Below are 23630 nucleotides of genomic sequence, written 5' to 3'. Positions count from 1 at the left end.
GCGGGCCTCTCACCGTTGTGGCCTCTCCCGTTGCGGAGCACAGGCTCCGGACACACAGACTCAGCAGCCATGGCTCACGGGCCCAGCCACTCCGCGGCATGTGGGATCTTCCTGGACCGGGGCACGAACCCGTGTCCCCTGCATTGGCAGGTGGACTCCCAACCACTGCGCCACCAGGGAAGCCCTGTTGAAGATTTTTGCATCTATGCTCATCAGTGATATTGGCCTGTAGTTTTCTTTCTTTGTGACATCCTTGTGTGGTTTTGGTATCAGGGTGATGGGGGCCTCATAGAATGAGTTTGGGAGTGTTCTTCCCTCTGCTGTATTTGAGAAGGATAGATGTTAGCTCTTCTCTAAATGTTTGATAGAATTCGCTGGTGAAGCCATCTGGTCCTGGGCTTTTGTTTGTTGGAAGATTTTTAATCACAGTCTCAATTTCAGTGCTTGTGATGGGTCTGTTTATATTTTCTATTTCTTCCTGGTTTGGTCTCGGAAGGTTGTGCTTTTCTAAGAATTTGTCCATTTCTTCCAGGTTGTCCATTTTATTGGCATAGAGTGGCCTGTAGTAATTTCTCATGATCCTTTGTATTTCTGCAGTATCAGTTGTTACTTTTCCTTTTTCATTTCTAATCTGGATGCCATTTTAAATTTACCATCTTAGGAAAAGTTCTAGGCAGGACTGTGAGGGGTTGGCTTCTGGTTGCAGCTGGTGAGTCTAGCTGGTTGGATGAATATCAGTAGGAACCTTGGAAAGGATGGTGCACTGGTGTATCTGCCAGGGCTCTTTGGTAAGAAGCAACAGAAATTTACTCCAGTTGAGGATATTGTGAGCTCATGGAATTGATGACAGGTCAGGTTTGGAAACAGGAAGGAGTCAAAGCAGCTTTGGAAGTCTCCTAACCTGGAAGCAGGGTCCACTAAATGGTCTCCTAGCAGGAATGGTCCAGTTAAGGCCCTGCTGCAGGAGTGGACACCAGCTGTTTTCTGACTCGCTCTCATTCTGCCCAAGGTTGGCATTCCAGGGAGGAGGCACCTGAGTGACCAGTCTCAGGTCATGTGGCTGCCTCCTGGCCACCAGCAGAAGGATTGGCTGATGGAGCTTCCTGGGACCCTGTTGACTTACATAGTGCGAAGTTGTCTACTTGGGTTCCTCATCATCCCCCCAAGACAGTGTCCAGTAAGGAAGAAATAACCCTCCAAAATGAAATCTGGGTGCTGTTATGAAGGTGGAGTGAATATAGGGTGGCAAGATGCACAGCAGTTATCCCTGTCACTGCCATATTATAATCTTTCCCATGACAGTTCTGTGTGGTTTGAAAATACCTTTAGGCAGTGGAATGGGGCTGGAGCACAGACTGCATATTTTCCCAGCTTGGTCCTCACTCTCTACCACATCCCTTCTTGTTTTCCCAGCACAGAGTTTCCCCAAATGAGAGATTTGTGTCATTGCAGGTACTTAACATTATTTTAAGTGTTAAATATCACAGCATTACATTCCTTTCAATTGCCCAGTGGCTCAGTTATTCTCCTTTCAGTTCCTTTTAAATTGCAGTGATATTGGGGGAAAGACTTGGTTTGGTATTAATATTAAGCTGAATTAAATTAAATTGCCAATATTTGATCATTTTTTGACATACCAGGATAGTAGTATCATACAGTTGAAAACAGGATCTCAAACACCCCCTGCCTCTCTGTAAACAGAGCTTACAGGTTTCAAGCACAGTCCTCCCCTGACAGCAGCAGAGACAGGATTTTATACTTTATTTGGATGGTATTTACTTTTAGGGCTACTCTGTTGAGGGCCCACAATGTTGGCTTTACATTTGGAACTGCGATAGAGTTTTTCCTTTTAAAACAGGTTTATACAAGTCGAAAAAGTGAGTTGGACTCAAGACAAGTAAATAATAGAAATATCGTCACGAGTGACAGAAGTGGCCGAGGTGTCTGTGGACAGCAGACGTTGAGGAAAGAAAAAGCGGGCTGGACCGCAGCTGTTGGGTATGGGGGCCTACGTGATATACAGTACTGTTCTGTGAAAATCCCAAATGTGAGTATGCTCGTGTGTGACTGTGCCTGCCCGAGTGTGTGCGTGCCTGAGAGATTTGTTTGGTCTTGCGAGATTACCCGGCAAGATGCAACAGCCCCCACGTGAAGTATAAAACAACATTGACAGGAAGGGAAGTGACAAGCAGCGCCTGTTTTTTCCCATCAGATTTTGTCCTCAGAAACTGGCGGAAGTGGTGGCAGTCATAATGCACGGGCTGCTTGTCCCATTCTGTTGGCCTTGTTCTCCTGCTTTGTTTTCCCCTAAGGACGACCCGTTCTTGTGCTTCGTTAAAATTATTCCTCATTCTATCAGTCAGACTGGCCTGTGGGGAGGCTGTCTTGTATCTTCTGAATAGTTTGCCTTCTAGAAAGAATGGCCCAAGAGCCCAGCAGGCACTGGAAGTTACCTCTAGATATGCTAGTGCTCCACAGATGCTGCTTCTTCCCATGTGGAATTACAGAACATGCTGAGTTTTCCCGTTGAATTAGAAAGAGCAACCCAAACTGTGGGGCAGCAGAGTGCGCGTGGGATTTGGAGCTCAGAGTTTGAATCCTGGTGTTGCCGTTGCCGGTCGTGTTGGGCTGCGGGCAAGTTTCTGACTTGCTTGTGCTTCAGTGTTCTTGTATGTAAATGGGGAGAGTAGTGATAATATTCACTTCCTAGAGTTGTAAGTTAGTTCATGTGCAGCCCTTAGAACAGTGCCTGGCAGCTAGTAAGTTTCTAGAAATTGTTAGCTGTTGTTACTGCCATTATAATTTTGTGTGAAGTGTCTTGACATTTGTGTTACTGCCATTATAATTTTGTGTGAAGTGTCTTGACACTCTGCCATTATGGGTGGCAGTGAGTTGGCTTTGGGTGTTTGCCTCATTTAGAAATTGTAAATTTTTGTTACTCGTTCAGGTGACTATGTCAGAAGAAATCAGAGAGGAGAATTTCTTCTCCTTCCAAAACATGCCAGGGAAGAGAGCTTTGTTTTGGTGATTTTTCTTTACCTGTTAAGGAATTCAAAACAGTTTTGAACTTTTTAGGAAGCTAAACAATGAACAGCTGCTCTTTGCTGTTCCCTAATGTTGTTTCTTAGAACAGTTGAAGACTGTCCTGTGTATTCCTCTGGACGCTTATGAAACTGAATGGCTTTTTCAGACATTCCTTTTCTTCTTTTAAATGTCTCTGGATTTCATCACGTGATTTTTTAATCTTCAGTTTGTCACAGGTTTGTCACCAGCCTCTTAGTGGTTTGAGGTGTTGACTGGATGTTCTAATTCTCTCATCCTGGCAAAAAGCCCTGGGGTTCATTGATTGGATTTCTTACCTCCCCAGCCCTGTGCACGTGGTTTCCACTTTGAGGCTCTGTGGTAGATAATTCCACATTGCATATTCTTTCATTTTACTTTATTGATCAAATGAATTGATTTCTTTTTGAAAAAGATAATTTTTAGCAAATGGGGAGCCCTAGGGCATTTAGCAAATCTGAGCACATTTCCATGTGAATTTTAATATTTATATTGTTTATATTGATAGCTGCCGAGAGCAGTGCTTGGCCCGTAGGAAATCATATGTAAGCACGGTCATCATCAGCATCACCCCTATCCTGGTGTGGAGAGAGGCCTTGAGCATGAAGTATGAGCTTTGGAGTCAGGCGTACTTATCTTCATGCCCACTCGGGCCACAAATCACCAGTTACCAGCTGTGTAATTTAGGACTTGCTCAGCTGCTCTAGGCCTCTCTTGCACGATCTGTAAAATTAGATGATGATCGTGGTACCCACTTCCTAGGGTTGAAGTGAGGATTAGAGGTAATATTATTTGCTTGATACACCCAATGAGAACTTAGTAAGCGCAATACATTTTCTTCCCATGACTAGACATACCAGTGTTTTGGCTAATTTGGAAGCTAAAGGCTGGAATGATTGCTCGTTAATTCCTTCATTTAGCAGATACTTGTTTATCGGTCACTGGGTTGGCACTGGGGCTGCAAACTGGATGAGATGATTGCTGTTCTCAAGGAACTCAGAATTGAGCCTGGGCAATGGACATGTAAATTGCAGACAGTCATGGTGGCCCGTGGTAATAATTACATAGTATAGACGTGAGAGGCGAGTACAGGGTCTTTAGTGGTCAAATGGGCAGGATGGGACTTCCAGGCAGCAGGTAGCAAATGTGAAGATGCAGGGGTGTGTGAGAAAGTAGTGGAGCCATGGATGATGTGCTGTATGTGTTGGGAGATGGGCTGGAAGGTCAGTAGGTTCTTGGCTTGCTGTCATGGGCAAGTGTTTGAACTTTATCCACTAGGGTGTTATTTCTTAAACTATGGCTATGTGTATACTCTTTTCACAATTTTTGCCATTTCCGTATACCATCTGAGCCAGAGATTGGCTTGAGGTGGATTCAAGGCCTTGTCTACTCTGGTCTTGTCATAAGCCGTCAGTGAAATCAAAGATTGATGGCTACTTCTATTTGTTTCTTTTTTTTTGGTACATGGGCCTCTCACTGTTGTGGCCTCTCCCGTTGCGGAGCACAGGCTCCGGACGCGCAGGCTCAGCGGCCATGGCTCACGGGCCCAGCCGCTCCGCGGCATGTGGGATCTTCCCAGACCGGGGCACGAACTCGTGTCCCCTGCATCGGCAGGTGGACTCTCAACCACTGTGCCACCAGGGAAGCCCTCTATTTTTTTCTTGACATAGTAAGATGTTTAACCTAAAAATGTGCATTTATGGTCCCCCTAAAATTATGTCATGTACCATATACCCATAGTAAACTGTGGTAAGAAAGATAATGACGTTGTCAGATTTGCATTTCAGGAGGGTAGCTGCTGATCAGCATGCCAGGGGGATGGGCAGGTGAGATGGGACCTGGGGTTGGAGCCAGAGGCCGTGGCTCTGTGCAGTAGGCAAGGAAGCTGAGTGGAGGTGGTGGTATTGGGAGAAGGGACGGAAGGCTTAGGACTGAGGCTTGGTAGGATTGACTGACATGAGGGATGAGACATAAATGCTCTGGCTCTAAGAGATGACCAGAAATCAGAACAAATGTATATTGTTTTAAATTTTGTTTGTTTTATTTATTTTTATATTTTTGGCTCTAGTAACAGGCGGTAAATTTTATCATGAGTGGCCTTTGCTTTTTCAAAGGTACATCTGGACTTCAGAGTTGCCTGCATCTTATTTGTTTTTGTTTTTTTTAACTGGAGTGTGGATGACTTACCATGTTGTGTTAGTTTTTGCTGTACAGCAAAGTGAATCAGTTACACATATGGATACATGCACTGTTTTTTAGATTCTTTTCCCATATACGTCATTACAGAGTATTGAATAGAGTTCCCTATGCTATACAGTAGGTCCTTATTAGTTATCTGTTTTATATATGGTAGTGTGTATGTCAATCCCAATCTCCCAATTTATCCCTCCCCACCACCCGTAACCATACGTTTGTTTTCTACATCTGTGACTCTCTTGTTTGTTTAAAGGAAGCTTTTGGTGTGGAGTTTTCTTTTTCCTGGGCTATGGACTCTGACCAAACTCGAAGATCCCTTGGCCACTGACTTTGGTTTTTTTTTTTTTTTTTTTTGACCACACTGCACAGCATGCGGGATCTTAGTTCCCCAACCAGGGATCGAACCTGTGCCCCTGAAGTGGAAGCTTGGAGTCTTAACCACTGGACCACCTTGGCCACTGACTTGATACACATTAACCGTTTCCTCACCGCTTCTGCATTGAGGGGCTCTTACTTTTCTCCATCCTCTTTTTTCCTTTTGATTTACCAGCTTCTTCAGCTGATTCCTTCTCAGCTGCCATCTCCTGTTCCTGACCTTGAAGCTCCTCATCTACCAAAAGCATCCCAAGCGGTGTTTGTGTCTAGACCAGAGATGGAGGGTCTGTGCACCCCAGAGAAGACAGCTACTGTGTTTATATTCATAACTTTAAAAAATGGTCATAAATGATGATTTAACCTGTTTAAAAGTTGGTTATTTTTCTAATTTCTGGTTCCTCTGGTAGAACATTCATTTGACTTCATTTTACATGCCTGCCTGCCATCCTCAGGCCTTCACACGAACAGTATCTTTTTTTTTTAATCAATTTTTATTGGAGTATAGTTGCTTTACACACACTGATAGTATCTTGAAAACTGCTGCCTTGTGAGTTTTCACTGTTACCAAGCTTGCATTTTTTCTGGTTCTTTGTCAACTGTTTTTTTCCCCCTCTTTTTTCTCTACCATATCCTCTTCTCCCTCCCTCTGGGTAACTTATGTTAACGATCAAGAATCGTTTGTTCTGTGTGTTTCTCCACATTCATTTAATCTTTTACAATTAAAATACATGTGTATACATACACACGCACGCAGGTTTTATTGCCATTGTCTTACAAAAATTGAATTATATATAATGTTCTGCATCTGTATTTTCTCTCTTGGCACTACCCTGACAAAACCTTTCCAAGCTAGAGTTCTAAAAATCCTTTTTAAAAGCCTGCATTATATTGCATGATGCAGATATACCAGCAGTTGCCTATGAAGTAATACTGACTTTGTTTCCAATTTTTACTACTATGGACAGTGAAACAACAGACATCCTTGAGCATGTTTTCTTATGTACTAAGGATTTTTTTTGGCAGAGATTTCCAGGTTGGGTTGCTGGGCCACAGAGAATGTGTTTATTTTTAATAGTTGTGGTCAGGTATCTTTCTAAAAATGTCTACTGGCAGTGCATGAAACTACCCTTTTCTTCCTTCCTAATAATAGTTTTGAGTGTTGTTTTGAAGTTTTGTCAGTCTGATGGTTGAAAAGTGGTGGCTCACTGTCATTTTAATTTGCATGTTGATTGCTAGTGAATTTCAGTTTTTTTTTTTTTTAATATTTGTGAGCTATTTGGCTTTGCTCTCTTGTGCAAAGCTGCTTCATATTGTTTGTCCAATTTCTTGTTGGATTATTCGTCTCCTTGTCAATTTGTGAGAGCTCTTTGTATATTATAGTAATTAATTAACCTTTCATCTGTTTTCTGCATTGCAAATATTTTTTTTCAAGTCTGTCCATTATCTTTGTAGGCACAGGTAATAGTATCTATTACAATACTACATTTAAAAATTTTTACATGGTTAAATGTCTTTTTACTGATTCCATATACCAACCTACCAGTTTCTGTGTTTTCAGTGTTTTAAGAGTATGCATGTGGTCTTTTACATTTACTTACAAGATTTTTAATGTGTACAGTTAAGCCTTTGATCCATCTGGAATTTATCTCTGTAGGGTTTCTGAGATAAAACTAAAACCAATTTTGGTTTCTTCTAGGTGGCTGCCACCTTTCTCAGAGATCTTTTTGGCTCATTATCTCTGGGCTGCAATTTACTTTCGTTCCATTTACTTAGCACAGAGAGAGGGTGCTCTAGGCCAAAGCACGGAGGGCTAATTGAGAGCCCTGCGCTGATCTGATGCACTGGTCCCAGCACCCCTGGCACAGCAAGGAGTGGGAGAGAGCCTTGTACGCTGGTGCCGTCACGCTGAGGAGGAGGAGCCCAGCCTTAACCCCAGCCCTCATTATCCTTGCTCTAGATGAGTTTGCCTGAATTTTCAAGGATGCTTAAGTCTACCCGTCTGATGGTAGATGATGCAAATAATTGAGAGGACAGGCTTATGGAAGCCCAGTCCTCTTCCTCTTTCTCTCCCTCCTCCTTCAAATGAGAATCATACCATTTATATGACACTGCAACTTGCTTTTTTTTTTTTTTTTAAATAACTTGGCCATGTATTATGGACATTGTTTCAGGTCCCTAGGTAACGTAATGGTGCAGCCTACCATCCATGGCTTCTTTATGTGTAATTAAGAAAGAAAAACTAGTGCCAGATTTAATTGGATAATTTCATCAATTATGAGGCACGCTTGGACTTCCGAGACCTTAAAATGTGGGGAAGAAAGGTGCTTCTAGGTTGTTTAGGTTTGGCATCTCATTCTTTTAAAATTTCTACATAATATTTTGTAGTGTGGAGGTGCCGTAACTTATTTACTGTTTTCCTGTTAATGGACGTTCAGGTTGTGTCTAGTTTTGTTTCTGCTTTTACTATTATAACAATGCCGCAATAAAAATATTTGTGTATATGTATGTCTTTGCCTACTAATGCTTTTATATTTAATTGTTTATTTCAACTTAAAAAAATAAATTTATTTTATTTATTTTTGGCTGCGTTGGGTCCTTGTTGCAGTGTGTGGGCTTCTCATTGCGGTGGCTTCTCTTGCTGTGGAGCATGGGCTCTAGGTGCGCAGGCTTCAGTAGTTGTAACACGTGGGCTCAGTAGTTGTGGCTCGCAGGCTGTAGAGCGCAGGCTCAGTAGTTGTGGTGCACGGGCTTAGTTGCTCTGTGGCATGTGGGATCTTCCTGGCCCAGGGCTCGAACCCATGTCTCCTGCATTAGCAGGTGGATTCTTAACCACTGTGCCACCAGGGAAGCCCTATTTCAACTTTTAATTTTGAGATAATTATAGATTCACATGCAGTTGTAAGAAATAATGTAGAAAGATCCCATTTACCCTTTACCCAGTTTTCCCCAGTGGTCACATCTTGTAAAATTCTAGGCCGGCATTTCAAATTTCGCTAGTTTTACTTATACTTATTTGTGTGTGTGTGTGTTTAGTTCTGTGCAGTTTTATCACTCTGTAGGTTCATGTGTCCCCCACCACAGTCAAGATACAGAATGGTTTCATCACCACAGGGTTCCTCCTGTTGCTTTTTTATAACTATGCCCACCTCCCTCCTGTCCCCTCCCTCCCCATCCCTAACTCCTGGCAACTACCAATCTGTTCTCCATTTCTATAATTTCGTCATTCCAAGAATGTTATGTAAGTGGAATCATACAGTGTGTAATTTTTGGGATTGGGTTTTTTTTTTTCCCTCAGGGTAATTTCCTTGAGAGTCATCCAGATTGTTGTATGTATCCGTAGTGTGTTTCTTTTTATTGCTGAGTAGTATTCCGTGGTCTGGATATACCACAATCTGTTTATTCTTTGAAGAATATCTGTGTTGTTTTCAGTTTTTGGCTACTGGAAATAATGCTGCTATAAACATTTATGTACAGGTTGTTTGTGTGAACATAAGTTTTCATTTCTCTGAGATAAGTACTCAAGAGTACAATTGCTGGGTTGTATGATATTTGCATATTTAGTTTTATAAGAAACTGCCGACTGTTTTCCAGACTGGCTGTGCCATTTACGTTCCCACCAGCAACGTGTGAGTGATCCAGTTTCTCTGCATTCTTGTCAGCATTTAGTACTCTCATGATTTTCTATTTTGGCCATCCCTATAGGTGTGTAGACATATCTCACTGTAGTGTTAACGTGCATTTCCCCAATGGCTAATGACGTTGGATGTATTTTCCTGTTCTTATACGTGTGTATCCTCTGGTGAAATATCTGTTCATGGTTTTTGCTCATTTTCTAATTAGTAGTGCTTTTATTTTTATAGGATAAATTCCTAGACGTAGGATTGCTGGGTCAAAGGGTGCAGGCATTTAAAAAAATTGTACTGCCTGGTCTCTTTGCAGAAGGATGTAGGAATTCACGTTTATATTCCAATCAGCAGTACCCATTTACATGCACTCTTGCTAGGTCTGTGACTGGTTTGAAATTGATAGTCCTAAGTTGATATCTTAGTATCTGTGACACTTTCCTGGTCACTAGTGAGACTGAATATCTTTTTCTATGTTTATTGGCCAACTGTATTTCCTCCCTTCATGGTTTGTTGGTTCACCTTCTTTAATAATAGTCTTTTAATTTTTTGAGTTGCATGGCTTTTTTTTGTCCATTTGTGGAAGCTCTTCGTGTACTATGGCCCTTAATTTTTTTCAGTTGTGTGCTGTACATATTTTCTCCGGTCTATCATTTATTGTTTTACCATATTTATATCTTTTGCCGTGTTGAAATTTAAACATTTTATGTGGTTAATTCTATGAACCTTTAATAAAATTTTGCTTTGAGAGTATTCTGTCCTGAGGTTCTTCTGTATTTTTCTCTATCATTTTTTCTCCACTTATATATTTTTTTGATCTTAACCCATCTGGAATTTAGCTCTGTGATGGTTTGAGACAGAAGTTTATTTTTATTTTCTTTCAGCCCTATAACCACTTGGGTCAGTGCCACTGGTTAAATAGCCCATTCTTGCCCATCTGAGTTGAAGTGCTACCATTATTATATACAAAATATATCCATATTCATTTGGACTTTTGGAGGGCGATTCTCTATACTGCTTCATCAATTTGTTTATCTCTGTACCCAAAATGACACTAGGCCAAGTCCTTCCTGTGATTAGTATTGGAATTGTATTAAATCTACACATTAATTTGGGAAGAATTAACATTTTTATTTTAATAAATCTTCCCATTTAGGAAAACAATATTTCTATTTATTTTGAGCTTTACACCCTTTAAGAATGTTTTTCTTCATATAGGACGTGTCTTTCTTATTAAAAATATGATTTATTTTACTGTTGTTACTGTTGTGAATGTAGTTTGCCTCCACCATTTTGTTGACTTAAAAAAAATCAACTTTTAATGTTACAGTTTCTTTTATTGCAATATTTTAAATTTGTGGGTTAGAAACTTTTTTATATCTTTTTGTAGATATGCTTTTTTTCACTTAACATTATAATCCGAGCTTTAAAAAAAAATGCCATTTCATGTTTCCAGTAAGCATTTTAATAGTTGCATGTTTTATTTCTCACCATAACTTTTTCTTTCCCTTTTTTTTTTTTTTTTGCGGTATGTGGGCCTCTCACTGTTGTGGCCTCTCCCGCTGCGAAGCACAGGCTTCAGACGTGCAGGCTCAGCGGCCATGGCTCACGGGGCTAGCCGCTCTGCGGCATGTGGGATCTTCCTGGACCAGGGCACGAACCCCTGTCCCCTGCATTGGCAGGCGGACTCTCAACCACTGCACCACCAGGGAAGCCCTCTCACCATAACTTTGATGCCATATTTTTTGATTCTTTTTAGCTCAAGGTAGCAATATTTCTGGTTCTTGAGACATGAATACTTTTTAAATGCTTGTTTTAGAAAAAAAAGCTAAGTCAGAAAAGCATAGAGGCAAGAAAGACATCAACAGTAATTATTTTACCAAGTTGCTCTTAATTTTTCACATAATCCCCTTCAGATTTTTTTGTGTTTTTTTAGCATAGTTGAAAACATACTTAATATACAGTTTTGTACCCTGCTTATTTTTCATTTTATGTAATAAACCTGTTGGCTTATCATTATAAGCTCTTGGTAAATAAGGGCTAAATGGCATTCGATTTTGTGTTGTATTATCGTTTAACCAATTCCCCAAGTGTCAAATCTTTGTGTTTTTAACTTTCCACAGTTGTAAATAATGTTTTGAATATTTTCATTCTTAAATCTTTATCTGACTTGTAGATTACAACTGAGGATTGATTTCTGCCAGTAGAATTCAGCAGTTAAAGGATGTGAACCTTTCTGAAATTTATAATACATAAATGTAGGGCATGGCCCATTTCAAATGACTGTCATGTGATGGCCTTGCTGTAGTTGATGATTGTACTGTCTTAGTTGATGATTGTACTGTCTTAAATCCGAGGTATGGCTAATGCTGTTAATGGCCCGTTTTTATGGGTACAGTCGACTCCGTTCTAGGTGACATGGGAGCTTTCCACACGAGGATGATCCAATCCATTTTCATGATTGTACTTTTCACCAAAATGTTCTAGTAAAGCTGTAACATAGTGAAAGGATCAATTTGAAATTATGCTGTTAGGAGGTTAATTTGATGCAGTTCTTAAAATGCAGCTTTCATTGCTGATCCTTTCTGTCTCACATTTGCCATAAATGTCTAACATTTGCCATAAAAAAGTACAGGATTCTTAGGATTCTTATTATAGATTAATGTGGCAGGTTAAGCGGTCTTGAAATTTAGGACACAGCTGAGGAAAACCAGTGCTTGCAGAATTTTAGCAGCAAACCAGTTAAGCTCGTGCAATATCCAGCTGTGCCGGCCGGGGTGAGAGAGTTTTAAAGTCAGCAGGAGGAGGTTATTTCATTTTCCACTCGTTAACTCCTTCAGCAAGCTTTTCCCGGGCACCTCGAGGGCAGGTTTTTTTAAAACAGCTTAACTGAAGTCTAATTTACTTACCATAAAAATCTACTCCTTGTACGTGTACAATGCAGTGATTTTTTTTTAAAGTACATTTATAGAGTTATGTAACCATCACCACAATTCAGGTTCAGAACATTTTCATTGCCCCAGAGAGTTCCCTTGTGCCAGTTTACAGTTAATTCCTGATTTCAGCCGTAGGCGACACTAATCTACTTGCAGTTTCTATGTATTTACCTTTTCTCGACATTTCATGGAATCATGCAACGTATGGCTTTTGGGTGTGACGTCTTTCCCTTAGCATGGTATTTTCAAGGCTCATCCTTGTGTCAGTACTTTATTCCTTTTTATTGCTGAATAGTAGTCCATTGTGTCGATATACCACATTTTATTTATCCATTCATCTGGTAAACAGCTATATGCATAAAAACTTGAAGTGATTTTCTTGGCTGGTGCTTTTTTAAAAAATTAAAACATTCACTGTTAAGTGCCCTGCTTAAATTAAGAACATGGCCAATTCATTAACTGACAGTAGAAGTTAGGTGTGAGAAAATGCCGTGGAGGCAGCCAATCCTCCCACCGCCTCCCCTCCCCTGCCGCGTGTCAGAGAGCACTCAGCAGAGAGCATTCTGGGAAACAGGAGAGACTGACCTGAGAAAATGATGAGCTCCATGAAAGCAGGTGCCCCTTTCATTTTTGCAGAAAGTATCATATGCCTGAGTCAAGGTGAGAAGAAATGGAAAATCTTCAGGTGACATGATTATAAATCAGTGCCCAGAGCGTGCCCACTACAAGCTGAAGGGCTTACATTCATGTAGTTGGACCAGTGTGTTCTCCTTGGTTCCCTAGTCTTTTAAAAAAATTTTTTATTTATTATTATTATTAATTAATTAATTAATTTTGGCAGCACCAGGTCTTAGTTGCAGCATGCAGGATCTTTTAGTTGCGGCATGTGGACTTCTTAGTTGCAGCATGTGGACTCCTAGTTGTGGCATGCATGTGGGATCTAGTTCCCTGACCAGGGATTGAACCTGGGCCCCCTGCATTGGGAGCACAGAGTCCTACCCACTGGACCACCAGGGAAGTCCCTTGGTTCCCTAGTCTTAACTGACCTGGATTTGGATTCCAGATTATACAAGATCTCCTGAGATGCATCTCTCACCTAAGTATACATAAAGTCCATGTTCTGAGTTCTTCGGGGGGAGGGACCATATTGGTCACATATACCACAGATGGCAGGCATTGTGCTAGGTGCTGTCGCCACTAAGGTGAATGAGGCGTGATTCTTGCTCTCTGGAAACTCAAGTTAGCAAGAGGAGACAGCTGTGGAAAGCAGATTATTAACAGAGGTTGACCAAGTGCTGCAGCAGAAGGAAGCTCAGCATGAGGAAGCTTACTCAGGAAGGCTTCCTGGAGGAGGGGACCCTTGAGCTAAGTCTTGAATGACCTGTAAATATAAGCTCAGGTCAAATGGGGAGGTGAAAAGGGGACATGGAAAGGGTGTTAAGTAGAATGGCCTTCAGCAAGGCAGGCATCATAATAAACTAATTATAGGACTAACGCCCACCTGGGTTTTCTGCTGTGTTGGGTTGATTGTGACCTATGTGCATCTGGAAGGTAATGCTGCTGATGTAAGCGAACCTTGGGGACTGGGTTTGTGTTGTTCACCTGTATTCCATTCCCCTTAGGGGCCAGATGTTATTATAGAGTTGGTGGGGCAGTTACTGACTTGTGCACTGGAGCCAAACAAACCGATGGGGATTGTTGGGTTAATCATTGTATTTGCGGATGATTCGTTTAAAGATGTGGTTTATTATGGAGAACTCTAAACACAGACCAAGGTTTTTGCCCTCCTCCCCACCCCACCCTGAAACAGGGCCCTGGTCAGGCTCCGTTTTGCTATGCCTTGCTTTTGGTTCCTGTGGGATTAGATAGTTTTGGCGGGTGTCCCAGCTTTCAGGTAGCCCTCAGATGTGTGCCTGTGTGGATATGCAGAGAGACTAGCATATGCACATCTAATATTTAAGAGTGACATCTGCCACAGCAAAAAGGGTTGTATCAATGTGAGGGAGTATTCTGGGACCCAGGGTTCAAGGTTAATCACCTTTTTACCTATCCACTGAAAAAGTATTTACGGAGCACACACTGTGTTCCAGGCACTGAGTGAGCTAGGTGCAGGGGAGCCAGGAGGACAAGGTAGGAGTTGGAAACCAAATAGTGTAGTTGAGGACAAGTTCAGTTTGGGATGCCAGGTAGGGCTCCTTCCTGTGGAGGACGAACTTTTTTTTTAAAAGTTTTTATTTTATATTGGGGTATAACCGATTAACAATGTGATAGTTTCAGGTGCACAGCAAAGTGACTCAGCCATACGTATACATGTATCCATTCTCCCCCAAACTCCTGGAGGGCTAACTTTGATCATTGGCAGTAGTAGCCTAGAATTCTGGGATGGATTAGTGATGTCTGTGATGGGCACAGACTAGAGGATAAATATTCGTGTGCTGTGTATTTGCTGATGCTGGGTTAGCGTTTTCTGGTGTAGACAGAAGACTTGAGTAAAGGTGGCATATGGGAGGGAGTTGACTTTTGTCTTAGAATAAAGCATGTTTGTCTTGGTGGCATGGGGTGTAGTGGAAACTACCTTGGATCAGCATGGGGGTGGGTAGGGCTGGAGTACCCATGTTGCTGCTAATTATGTACTTACTAGGTACTGTCTCTTAAATGTCTCTAAGCCTCAGTTTCTTGACGTGTAAAATGGAGATAATAATACCTGCCTCAACCATATCATAATGTTGATGGGAGGAGCTAGTGAGATCATGGATGTGAAGACGTTTTACCACCCACAGAGTGATAGACACTTGTAGTATTATAACTACAGGTGTGGGGGTGGGTGGAGCAGGAAATGCCTGCAGTTACGCAAGGATGAGCCAGATGGTGGTGGCCGCAGGGTCTTTGCACTGGGTCTGTCTGCCCAGCCTGCTGCCTCTTGTCATATCCAGGTCATAAGCTTACCTCCATTCGGGCCACAGAATCTAAGCCTGTTCTTGCCCTGGCTCCACCTGCCACCTCATCCTGTTTTATTTTCTTCAAAGTTCTCATCAACTGATATGGTCTGGTTAGCTTATTTGTTTGTGTATCTTCCCCTGCTAGAACCATGGAAATGTGGTGAGGCAGAGACCTTTTCTGTCTCACTCCCACCTTCACATCCTCAGAGCCTAGAACAGTGCCTGGCACATAGGAGAAGTTCAGGATTTCTTAACATTTGTTGCATGAATGATTGGAAGGGTCTCTGAAGTCCACAGACCCAATTGGGCTGGGGGCCCAGGATCCCTGTGAGGATTGTTAAGAATTGAGTGTAGTTGCTGTGACCTCATCTCTCTGTGAACATGTTCCTGAATCTCCCATTTCTTTGGTTACTGATAAATCAATTCAGTTAAATGCACAGTAATTGTAACTTAATTGACAATTCCATCAACTCCGGATCTGACTTCACAATGTAATCTCTTACAACAAAATAAAGGACAGGAATCAGAATTCATATTATTTTTTAGGATATGTAACAGGCCATGAAATTACAGAGTGTTTCCAATTTGGCAGGCTGGTGAATTCAATCTCTTAAAAGATAATCTTGTTTCATAAAGGACATGATATGAATGAGAGTTGAAACTTGTGAATTGGATACAATTAACACCCAACCCCTCCCCCCACAGAACTGATTTGTTTTTAAATTGGCTTTTTTTTTTTTCTTTTCCCCTGCTGGCTGGCACCAGTTCCATTTCCCCTTGTTTCTTGTGAATTGTTACTGTGCTTTCACCAGTCTGATGAACTTGGCTAGACTGTGCGGGGCTTCCCTAAGTTATGTGAAATGAACATGAATGGAGATGGGTGTGGAGTCAGTTCCATGTCAGTTACCTGTCTGTAAAACCAGGTGTCTAGTGTGTACCCTCACCAGCTCCCTGGAGATGCCAGGGCCGCCCTGTTGTTTCTCTGCCTTCACAGGGTGGATTGATGAATCATTGGTTCTCTCGCAGGGTAACCTGTCTGTGTGCCCAGTTTGAGGCCGTCCTGCAGCATGGCTTGAAGAGGAGTCGAGGATTAGCACTAACAGCAGCCGCGATCAAACAGGCAGCAGGCTTCTCCAGCAAAACCGAAACAGGTACTGCTCGGCCTGATGCATCCCGGAGGATGTTCCTTTCTCTTGTTCTTTTAATTTGTGTTTATTTTTTAATAGCGGGCAAGGCAATCATCGTGCGGGACTGGTGGGGGCCAGTGGCACGTGGTGGTGCAGAAATCCGTGGTAAGGATGTCTTACTTTCAGTCAGTTAGGGTGTTGTCTGGTTTCTTAATTTAAATGAAGTCAGCCTTTGTGCAGAATTCTCAGAGCCATGTGTTGTGGTCTCCGAGGGGCTTGGGGGACCTGCAGCTAGGGTGCTTATCTCACCGACATGGTGTGGCAATTGCTGTGAAACTAATAATCTGTTCTAACTTTATGCACAAGGATAGCGCGGCATTTCATAATTAAATCTGTCTTCAATAACAGCAGCAGAAACCAGGCAGGTCTCTGAGCTTATAGTTCTGCTGCCATCCATTTTAACATTGTCACAGCATTTCCCTTGTCCTGTGCTGCTGTGTCTCTGATGACAGGGATAATGCTACTAATAATAATTCAACACGCATGGGTACTTGGTGCTAGCCTAGCACTTTGTTAGTCTTTTATATAAATTAACTCGCTCAGTTCACACAGTAGCCCTGTGAGTGGTGGGGACCTTCATCTCTCTTCTCTGTGGTACAGATGTGATCTGTCTGAAGCGGTTTGCTTTGGATCTGAACTTTGAAGTGTGTCATGTCATATAAACAACATCCTGTGTTCCACCCCACTCGCACATTTAAAAGAGCAGGTTCTTTCAGACCCTGCTTGTGGCTGCCGCCCTGAATTCCCAAATCCTTCTTGTTACTGTGCTATCAGTGTCACTGCTGAGTAAAATGTGTCACCTTTTGCTAGTTCACCTCCTTTCACAGCAGAAAATCCGTGCTCACCGTGTTTGGTAGAGGTGTTTGTGGAAATTCTCTGCCCACTGAAGCGAACCCTTTGCCTTTCCCTCTCATGTTGGCGTGTCTCCTTTCCCTTTTCTCTCACCCCTTCAGCAGATCTTTCATCCCTGTTCATCTCACCGGTTGCTCATTTTCAGAAATGAATGTGGGTCCTGTTGGGGTCAGGGGATGGCTGCAAGAGGGATTCCTGTCATCGTTGATTTCTCTTCTGTGTTCCCAGGTCCCTTCCTTAAAAGTCAGGGACATAGGGGGCCAGTTCAGAGAAGAGCCGGTGTCAAGGGCCTCAGTCCTCGTAGAAACCACAGCCAGCTGCCTTGGCCACCTCGGATGTCAGCCTCAGTCGTCTCGGTGACATTTTATGTACAGGATGCTTCCCTGAGCCTCTGTGTGGGGATGCCGTAGGGCTGGTTGATGGCTGTTTGAGGACATGGCTTTTCCGAGAGTCCTCCTTGGCTTGCTGGGCCCTTGTGTTTCTTCTCATTTCCTTCTTACCTGTCTGTGGGGCAGCTACCTCAGAGGAGCTGGTGTGGAATAGACCACCAGGCTCTGGGCAGCTGCTGGGCATGGCAGAGGCAGCCCTGGCTTTGGAGTCAGACTCTGAGGGTAAGTCTGGCATGACCCTGGGAAAATGCCCCTCTGTGCCTTCATTGTTTGCACCTGTAAAGGCAGAGCATCTGGTCTCCCTGCCAGGCTGTCAGGGGGCTTCAGTGAGACTCTCATGTGAAGCACCTACTTCAGTTCATAGACCCGCCCCCCCAATAAATGTTTAACCGGCTACCTTCTTCTCCCAAACACCCTTTAAACTTTTAATCTCTTTCTCTTTCTTGAGGCTCTGACCCTTTTTTTTTTTTTGCAGTACATGGGCCTCTCACTGTTGTGGCCTCTTCCGTTGCGGAGCACAGGCTCCGGACGCACAGGCCCAGCGGCCATGGCTCACGGGCCCAGCTGCTCCACGGCATGTGGGATCTTCCTGGACCGGGGCACAAACCCGTGTCCCCTGTATCGGCAGGCGGACTCTCAACCACTGCACCACCAGAGAAGCCCGAGGCTCTGACCTTTTAACCATGAAGAATGGCTCTGCCTATTCCCATCCAGACTAGAATTCTTATCTTTTTGTTACTTGGCCCTGATAATCACAGAAGCACCTACACGTTCGCAAGACATCGCCAGCCTTCACCTTCTTGCTGTCTCCCTGCATCTTAGCATGATTTCTACACTTGCATCCTGAAGAGACTGATGAGCAGTCTCTGGCTTTGCTTTTGTCGAGGAGGGTGTGCTGGGCAGCCTCCTGGCCAATTAGAAGCAAAGGAAAGACCAAACTAGCTTAGCTCTGGAGTAGTTGCCGAGGGCTTGTGTCATCATTGTTGGCAGCGTTCATTAACCATTCACGGGTGTAGGATGGTCCTTGGCTGATTAAAACCTCTTTCCTGCCCTTGAATGTTTGATTAAAAACCTCACGAGAGAGGGGGCAGGTGTTTCTTCAGCTGCTCAGAGTTGGAAAAGATAAGATCAATGACTTCTTATGGTTGTTCTTAAAGCCATTGGAATGACCTTGCCATGCAGAATGAATAAAATGAAGTCTGAAGAGAAGGATCCGACGGGAATGAGCGTTGCTCTGCTCCCTTGTCTCTGCTGGCTGCTGGGCTGGGCCCTCTATGTAGCTTGGCGATCGGATGGCAGGGTTGAAATCCCCGCTCAGCGACTTGTCACACATGAGCTCTCTGGGACACCTCCTCTCTGAGCTTCTGTTTCCTCGTGTGTAAACTAAGGGTGATAACGGGATCCGCCTCGCAGGGTTGTGGTGGGGGCTTGAGGCCTTGGTACTGGGCTGCCCGAGCTGGTGCGTGATGTTAACATGCCAGTAACATTCCAGCATAGGTGATGGTGTCTTTACTTTTCAGATGATGACACTGAGCCTCAAGTAAGTTAATACGTGGCCCAAGTTCCCATGGCTGGTAAATGGGCAGAGCTGAGGATTCCAACCCAGGTCAGACTGATGTCAAGAAGTTCCTGGCCCTTCCCCGCTCCCCACCTCCCCTGGCAGCAGGCCTGATGCCCATTATTGCCCCTCTGTAGACCACTGTAACTCAGTGAACTGAATTGAAAGTGACAGGAGAGAATGAATAACGGTGAATTAATCCACAAGCCTGTTTCATTAGCTCTGTTTCTAGATGAAGAGAGAAAAGCTGAACTTCAGAGTAATGACTGAAAAAAAATGACATTGTTGAAAATCACAATACAGTAGATAATACTGAGAGTCTGCCAGGGGCATGACTGCATTTGGTTGTCTGCGGTTAGGGAGCCTGTAGGACTGAGTTTGGAAACTGGTGCCCTTGCACAGCATATTAAAAAAACTTTTTTTTTAAGGTTGCCAACATTTAAAAATTATGAGATTTTATGTTGAAATATAGATTTCTAGATTTTCTTAAACTTGAGGATCTGTGACTCTGGGCCTACATTTACTGTGACTTTGTTTGGAGCCCAGCACCCCTGCCCTTTGTAGGTGGGGCAAAAGTACTCCAGGTCACCACAGTCTCCACCCCTCCCTGTCGCCCCGACACTTGAGACAGAATGTCGGTTGCCATTTATTGTTGTACTGTCATTATTGTTCCCACTGTTCAAATGGGAAATTCAGCAGTTTTCAAGGGTAAACACCTCTCAAGTTGTAAGCCTTTGAAGCCAGTTTCTAGAGTGCTAAAACCGTTGTTTTTGTCAATTTTGTTCAGTTGTATAGTTGCTTTTTGGGGAGAGGATTTGTTAACCTCACTGGCCTGTAGCCAAAAGGCCCTTATTTCTTGTTTTTGTCTTGATTTTGAATACATTCTTGTCTTCGCATGTATCTGGTATTTTCGACTGAATGCCAGATGTTGTGTATGAAGAATCGTAGAGATGATTTGAAGTTTGGAATGATGGTATCTTTTTTCAGAGAGGATTTACTGTTGCTTCCAGACAGTTAGGGTAGAGGGAGATCAGTTTAATCCAGTCAAGGGATCAAGCCAGTTCACACCTGGCCTTTAGCATTTGTGATGCCTGATGTATTTCTAGGATGTAGTTCTTCGGGGTTTCCAGCTTATATCAGTTTCCTGGAGTTGCCACAGCAAATTTGCACACCCCGGGTGGCTTAAAACAACAGAGAGAAATTGACTTTTTCACAGTCTGGAGGCCAGGAGTCCAAAATCTAGGTGTCGGCAGAGTTGGTTCCTTCTGGAAGGCTCTGAGGGGAGGGTGTGTTCCTAGCTTCTGGTGCTTGTTAGCAGTCCCTGCCATTCCTTGGCTTGTAGCTTTATCACTCTAGTCTTGGCCCCTCTCTTCACATGGCCTTCTTTCCTCTGTGTCCATGTCTCTCTGTGTCCCCTCCTCTCCTTAGAAGGACACCAGTTGTGTTAGATTAGGTCCAGTATGACCTCATCTCAATAAATTACACCTGCAAAGAGGCTTTCCCCAAATAAAGTCCCATTCTGGGGTTCCAGGTGGACACGAATTTTGGGGGGCACTATTCAGTCCAGTACACAGCTGAATCCCTGAGGTGTTTTCCAGTGCCCTTCCTCATCTGCAGGTCCCGAACTCTAATTTTTTTTTTTTTTAAAGACCCTGTGGGAATTCTGAAAGCTCCACTTAACTTCTCATCAGAGAAGCTCTGTAGTTGGGAAAAGCCTTAGGGCAAAATAAGGCCCTATAGACAGGAGTCATGTCTGTCGACTTCCCTTCTCTTTGGGATCTGAGTTCCTCCTGTCTTTCTTGCCTTTGCAGAGCTCCTAGTCCTTCAGTTTTGCTTTAATTAAAAAAAAAAAAAAAAAGGCTGGCATTTTCAGTTGCTGTTTTTTTCGTGGGGGAGTTGGTCTGGTTCAAGCTAATCTTTCACAGCCGACAGTGGACCCTTGGAGTGATGCTTTCAGCTTGTGCCTTTTCCGGTGGCCAGATGTGCCCCCTCTGTGCATGACCATCTTCTGTTACTTTTCTATAAATCAGGTACCAGCTTTTCCTTCTGAGGTCAACTGTAGCCTGGGAAAGGGAGTTTGCAGGCAGTTTTCCTTCAGTTTTTGTGATGATTTTAATCAGTACCCACATACATCCCCCATTCCCTAGTTTGCTGTCTGTTACGTGGTTTTGTATTGTTTGTTTTCGATTTTAGCTTGGTATTCAGGTTTCTTTTTTTGTGTGTGTGTTACGCAGCCTCTCACTGTTGTGGCCTCTCCCGTTGCAGAGCACAGGCTCCGGACGCACAGGCTCAGCGGCCATGGCTCATGGGCCTAGCCGCTCCGCGGCATGTGGGATCTTCCCGGACCAGGGCACGAACCTATGACCCCTGCATCGGCAGGCGGACTCTCAACCACTGCGCCACCAGGGAAGCCCCTCTTTTTGTTTTTGACTTGGGAGGTTTTTACCCAAACATCCCTGACCTGTGAAATGTTGGTAAGGTAAAACATCATTCTAAGCAGTTATGCTGCCAGCTCAGCAGTTATGCCGTCTTGGCGGGCATGGGAAACAGTGTCCATCCCAAACTGCAATCCCTTTGGATAGATCGTCCAGTTAGTTGAGTTACGCAGGACCCAGAGAAGTTTAGAATAAGGTCACCTGGTGTGTCTTCTTTAGAATTCAGACCCCAGAAGTGAGAGCCCACTGTGCCCGGTAGAGCCGTTTCCTCTGACTTTTGACAAGTGACTGGATTTATCTGCACAGTTGATTTGCCGGTGGTGAGGTGGGAGCCTGCATTTTCCGAGCCTGTCCTGCAGTTTGTTTAACCTTTCCATTCCAGTTATGCAAGGTAGCGTGAATCATTACAGCCGACACTGGTTATTCCCCAGCCAGCAGTTCTGTCCCTTCTTTCTTGCTAATAGAACTCTGGTTTTGTTCTGATGCTGGGTAGCCATGAGCTTCAGGCCTGAGGCTAACCACAGGAGGAGTAAATCTGGTTCAGATCAGGCCAGCCATAATAATTTCCAGCCTGCCAGTAGTTGGTTTAGGAATAGACATGTGATGCAGTTCTGACCAAAAGGAAAGGTCTGCTGAGGGGCTTCTGAGAAAGCTTCTTGCTGTTTAAACAGAGACACAAGAAGTCTTATGTTATGACCTTCGGTTGTTTTGTGAGACTGTGATATTTGGAGCTATGGCAGTGATGTTGTGACCATGAGGCGGGACCAAGTCTGAAGATGAAAGCCGGTACATTCAGGATGGCAGCTCAGAAAGATGGAAAGTACTTGGACCCTGATAATGTCACTGAGCTACTGAATTAACCAACTCTGGAACTGCCCTACCTCTGGACTTAATGTTATGTGAGATAATTAGTTCCCTAATATTTTAAGGCATTTTGAGTTGGATTTCTTTTTACTTGCATCCAAAATCATCCTAACTTAAACAATAGAGAAAAGCAAGACAACTTAAAAAAAGAAAGAGACCTATGCTCCAGAAATGGGAGGAACAATGTGATTAGCACATTCATCCTGGAAATGACACTTGGGTGTTTTCTGCTCTTTTCAGTGAACCACAGGTTTGGCTTTCTTAGTGTTTGCTAGTGACTCATATTGAGCAGCTCTTGTGACCCAGGGGATTTGTTAGACCATTCACGCCCATTGTTCCACTTTACTGCTAAAATGATTATGCATAGTCAGTAACAGTGTTCCCATTTTACAGGTGAAGAAAATGAGGCTCAAAGAAATGAAATAATTTCCTTAATGTTCCAGAGTTAAAAAGTGGCAGAGCTGGGATTTCTACTCAGGCAGGCCTACATGATTGTGATTCTGAAGCTCCTACTTTTATTTATAATGGCGTATTGTTTCCAGAAAGAGGGCTGTCTGAAAGATTGTGACCCCCTTCCCCCATTTGAACTCATGAGTAAATTAAGCAACATTTTATTATTTATTTATTTTGGCTGTGCTGGGTCTTAGTTGCTTCATGTGGACTCTTAGTTGTGGCATGCGGACTTCTTAGTTGTGGCATGTGGGATCTTTAGTTGTGGCATGAAGACTCTTAGTTGCGACATGCATGCGGGATCTAGTTCCGCAACCAAGGATCGAACCCGGGCCCCCTGCATTGGGAGCACGGAGTCTTACCCACTGGACCACCAGGGAAGTCCAAGCCGCAAGTATTGAGTAAGTTAGGAGCACTCAGAGCAGAGCTCAGCAAACTATGTCCTACCACCTATTTTGTAAATAAAGTTTTATTGGAACACAGCCACAAACATTCATCTACTTAGTGCCTAGGGCTGCTTTCAGGCAGAGTTGTGACTGAGACTGTCTGGCCTCCTGACTTTCTAGCTCCTAGCATGGTGTCTAGAAGTATATGGGTTCTTTAGTAAAAATATGTTCAATAAATACCTTTTGGTTGGAGGGAAGGGCATCATCCAATGTGCATAGTACTATATTTCATGATTCCCGAGGTACCTGAAACCAGGATCACTCCAGAGTACTTCCTTTTCCTAGCTCATAGCCTGTGCCTTCTTGCTGTGTCTTCACAT

General features: G+C 43.4%; 1 protein-coding gene across 2 annotated transcripts in view; it reads left to right on the top strand.

Annotated features, from left to right (window-relative positions):
* SNX29 (sorting nexin 29) overlaps positions 1–23630 on the top strand; it is a 543934-nt gene that overhangs the window by 26708 nt on the left and 493596 nt on the right. For both annotated transcript variants that reach the window (XM_082858190.1, XM_082858191.1), the window contains one exon: positions 16156–16280. In XM_082858190.1, coding sequence (XP_082714316.1) covers positions 16156–16280 — 125 coding nt within the window. The remainder of the gene's footprint in view (positions 1–16155; positions 16281–23630) is intronic.

Source organism: Leucopleurus acutus (genome assembly GCF_964270905.1).
Source record: "Leucopleurus acutus genome assembly, chromosome: 16".
Lineage (NCBI taxonomy): Eukaryota > Metazoa > Chordata > Mammalia > Artiodactyla > Delphinidae > Leucopleurus > Leucopleurus acutus.
Note: the sequence above shows the minus strand (reverse complement) of the source record. Positions and strands in the feature narration are given on the sequence as shown.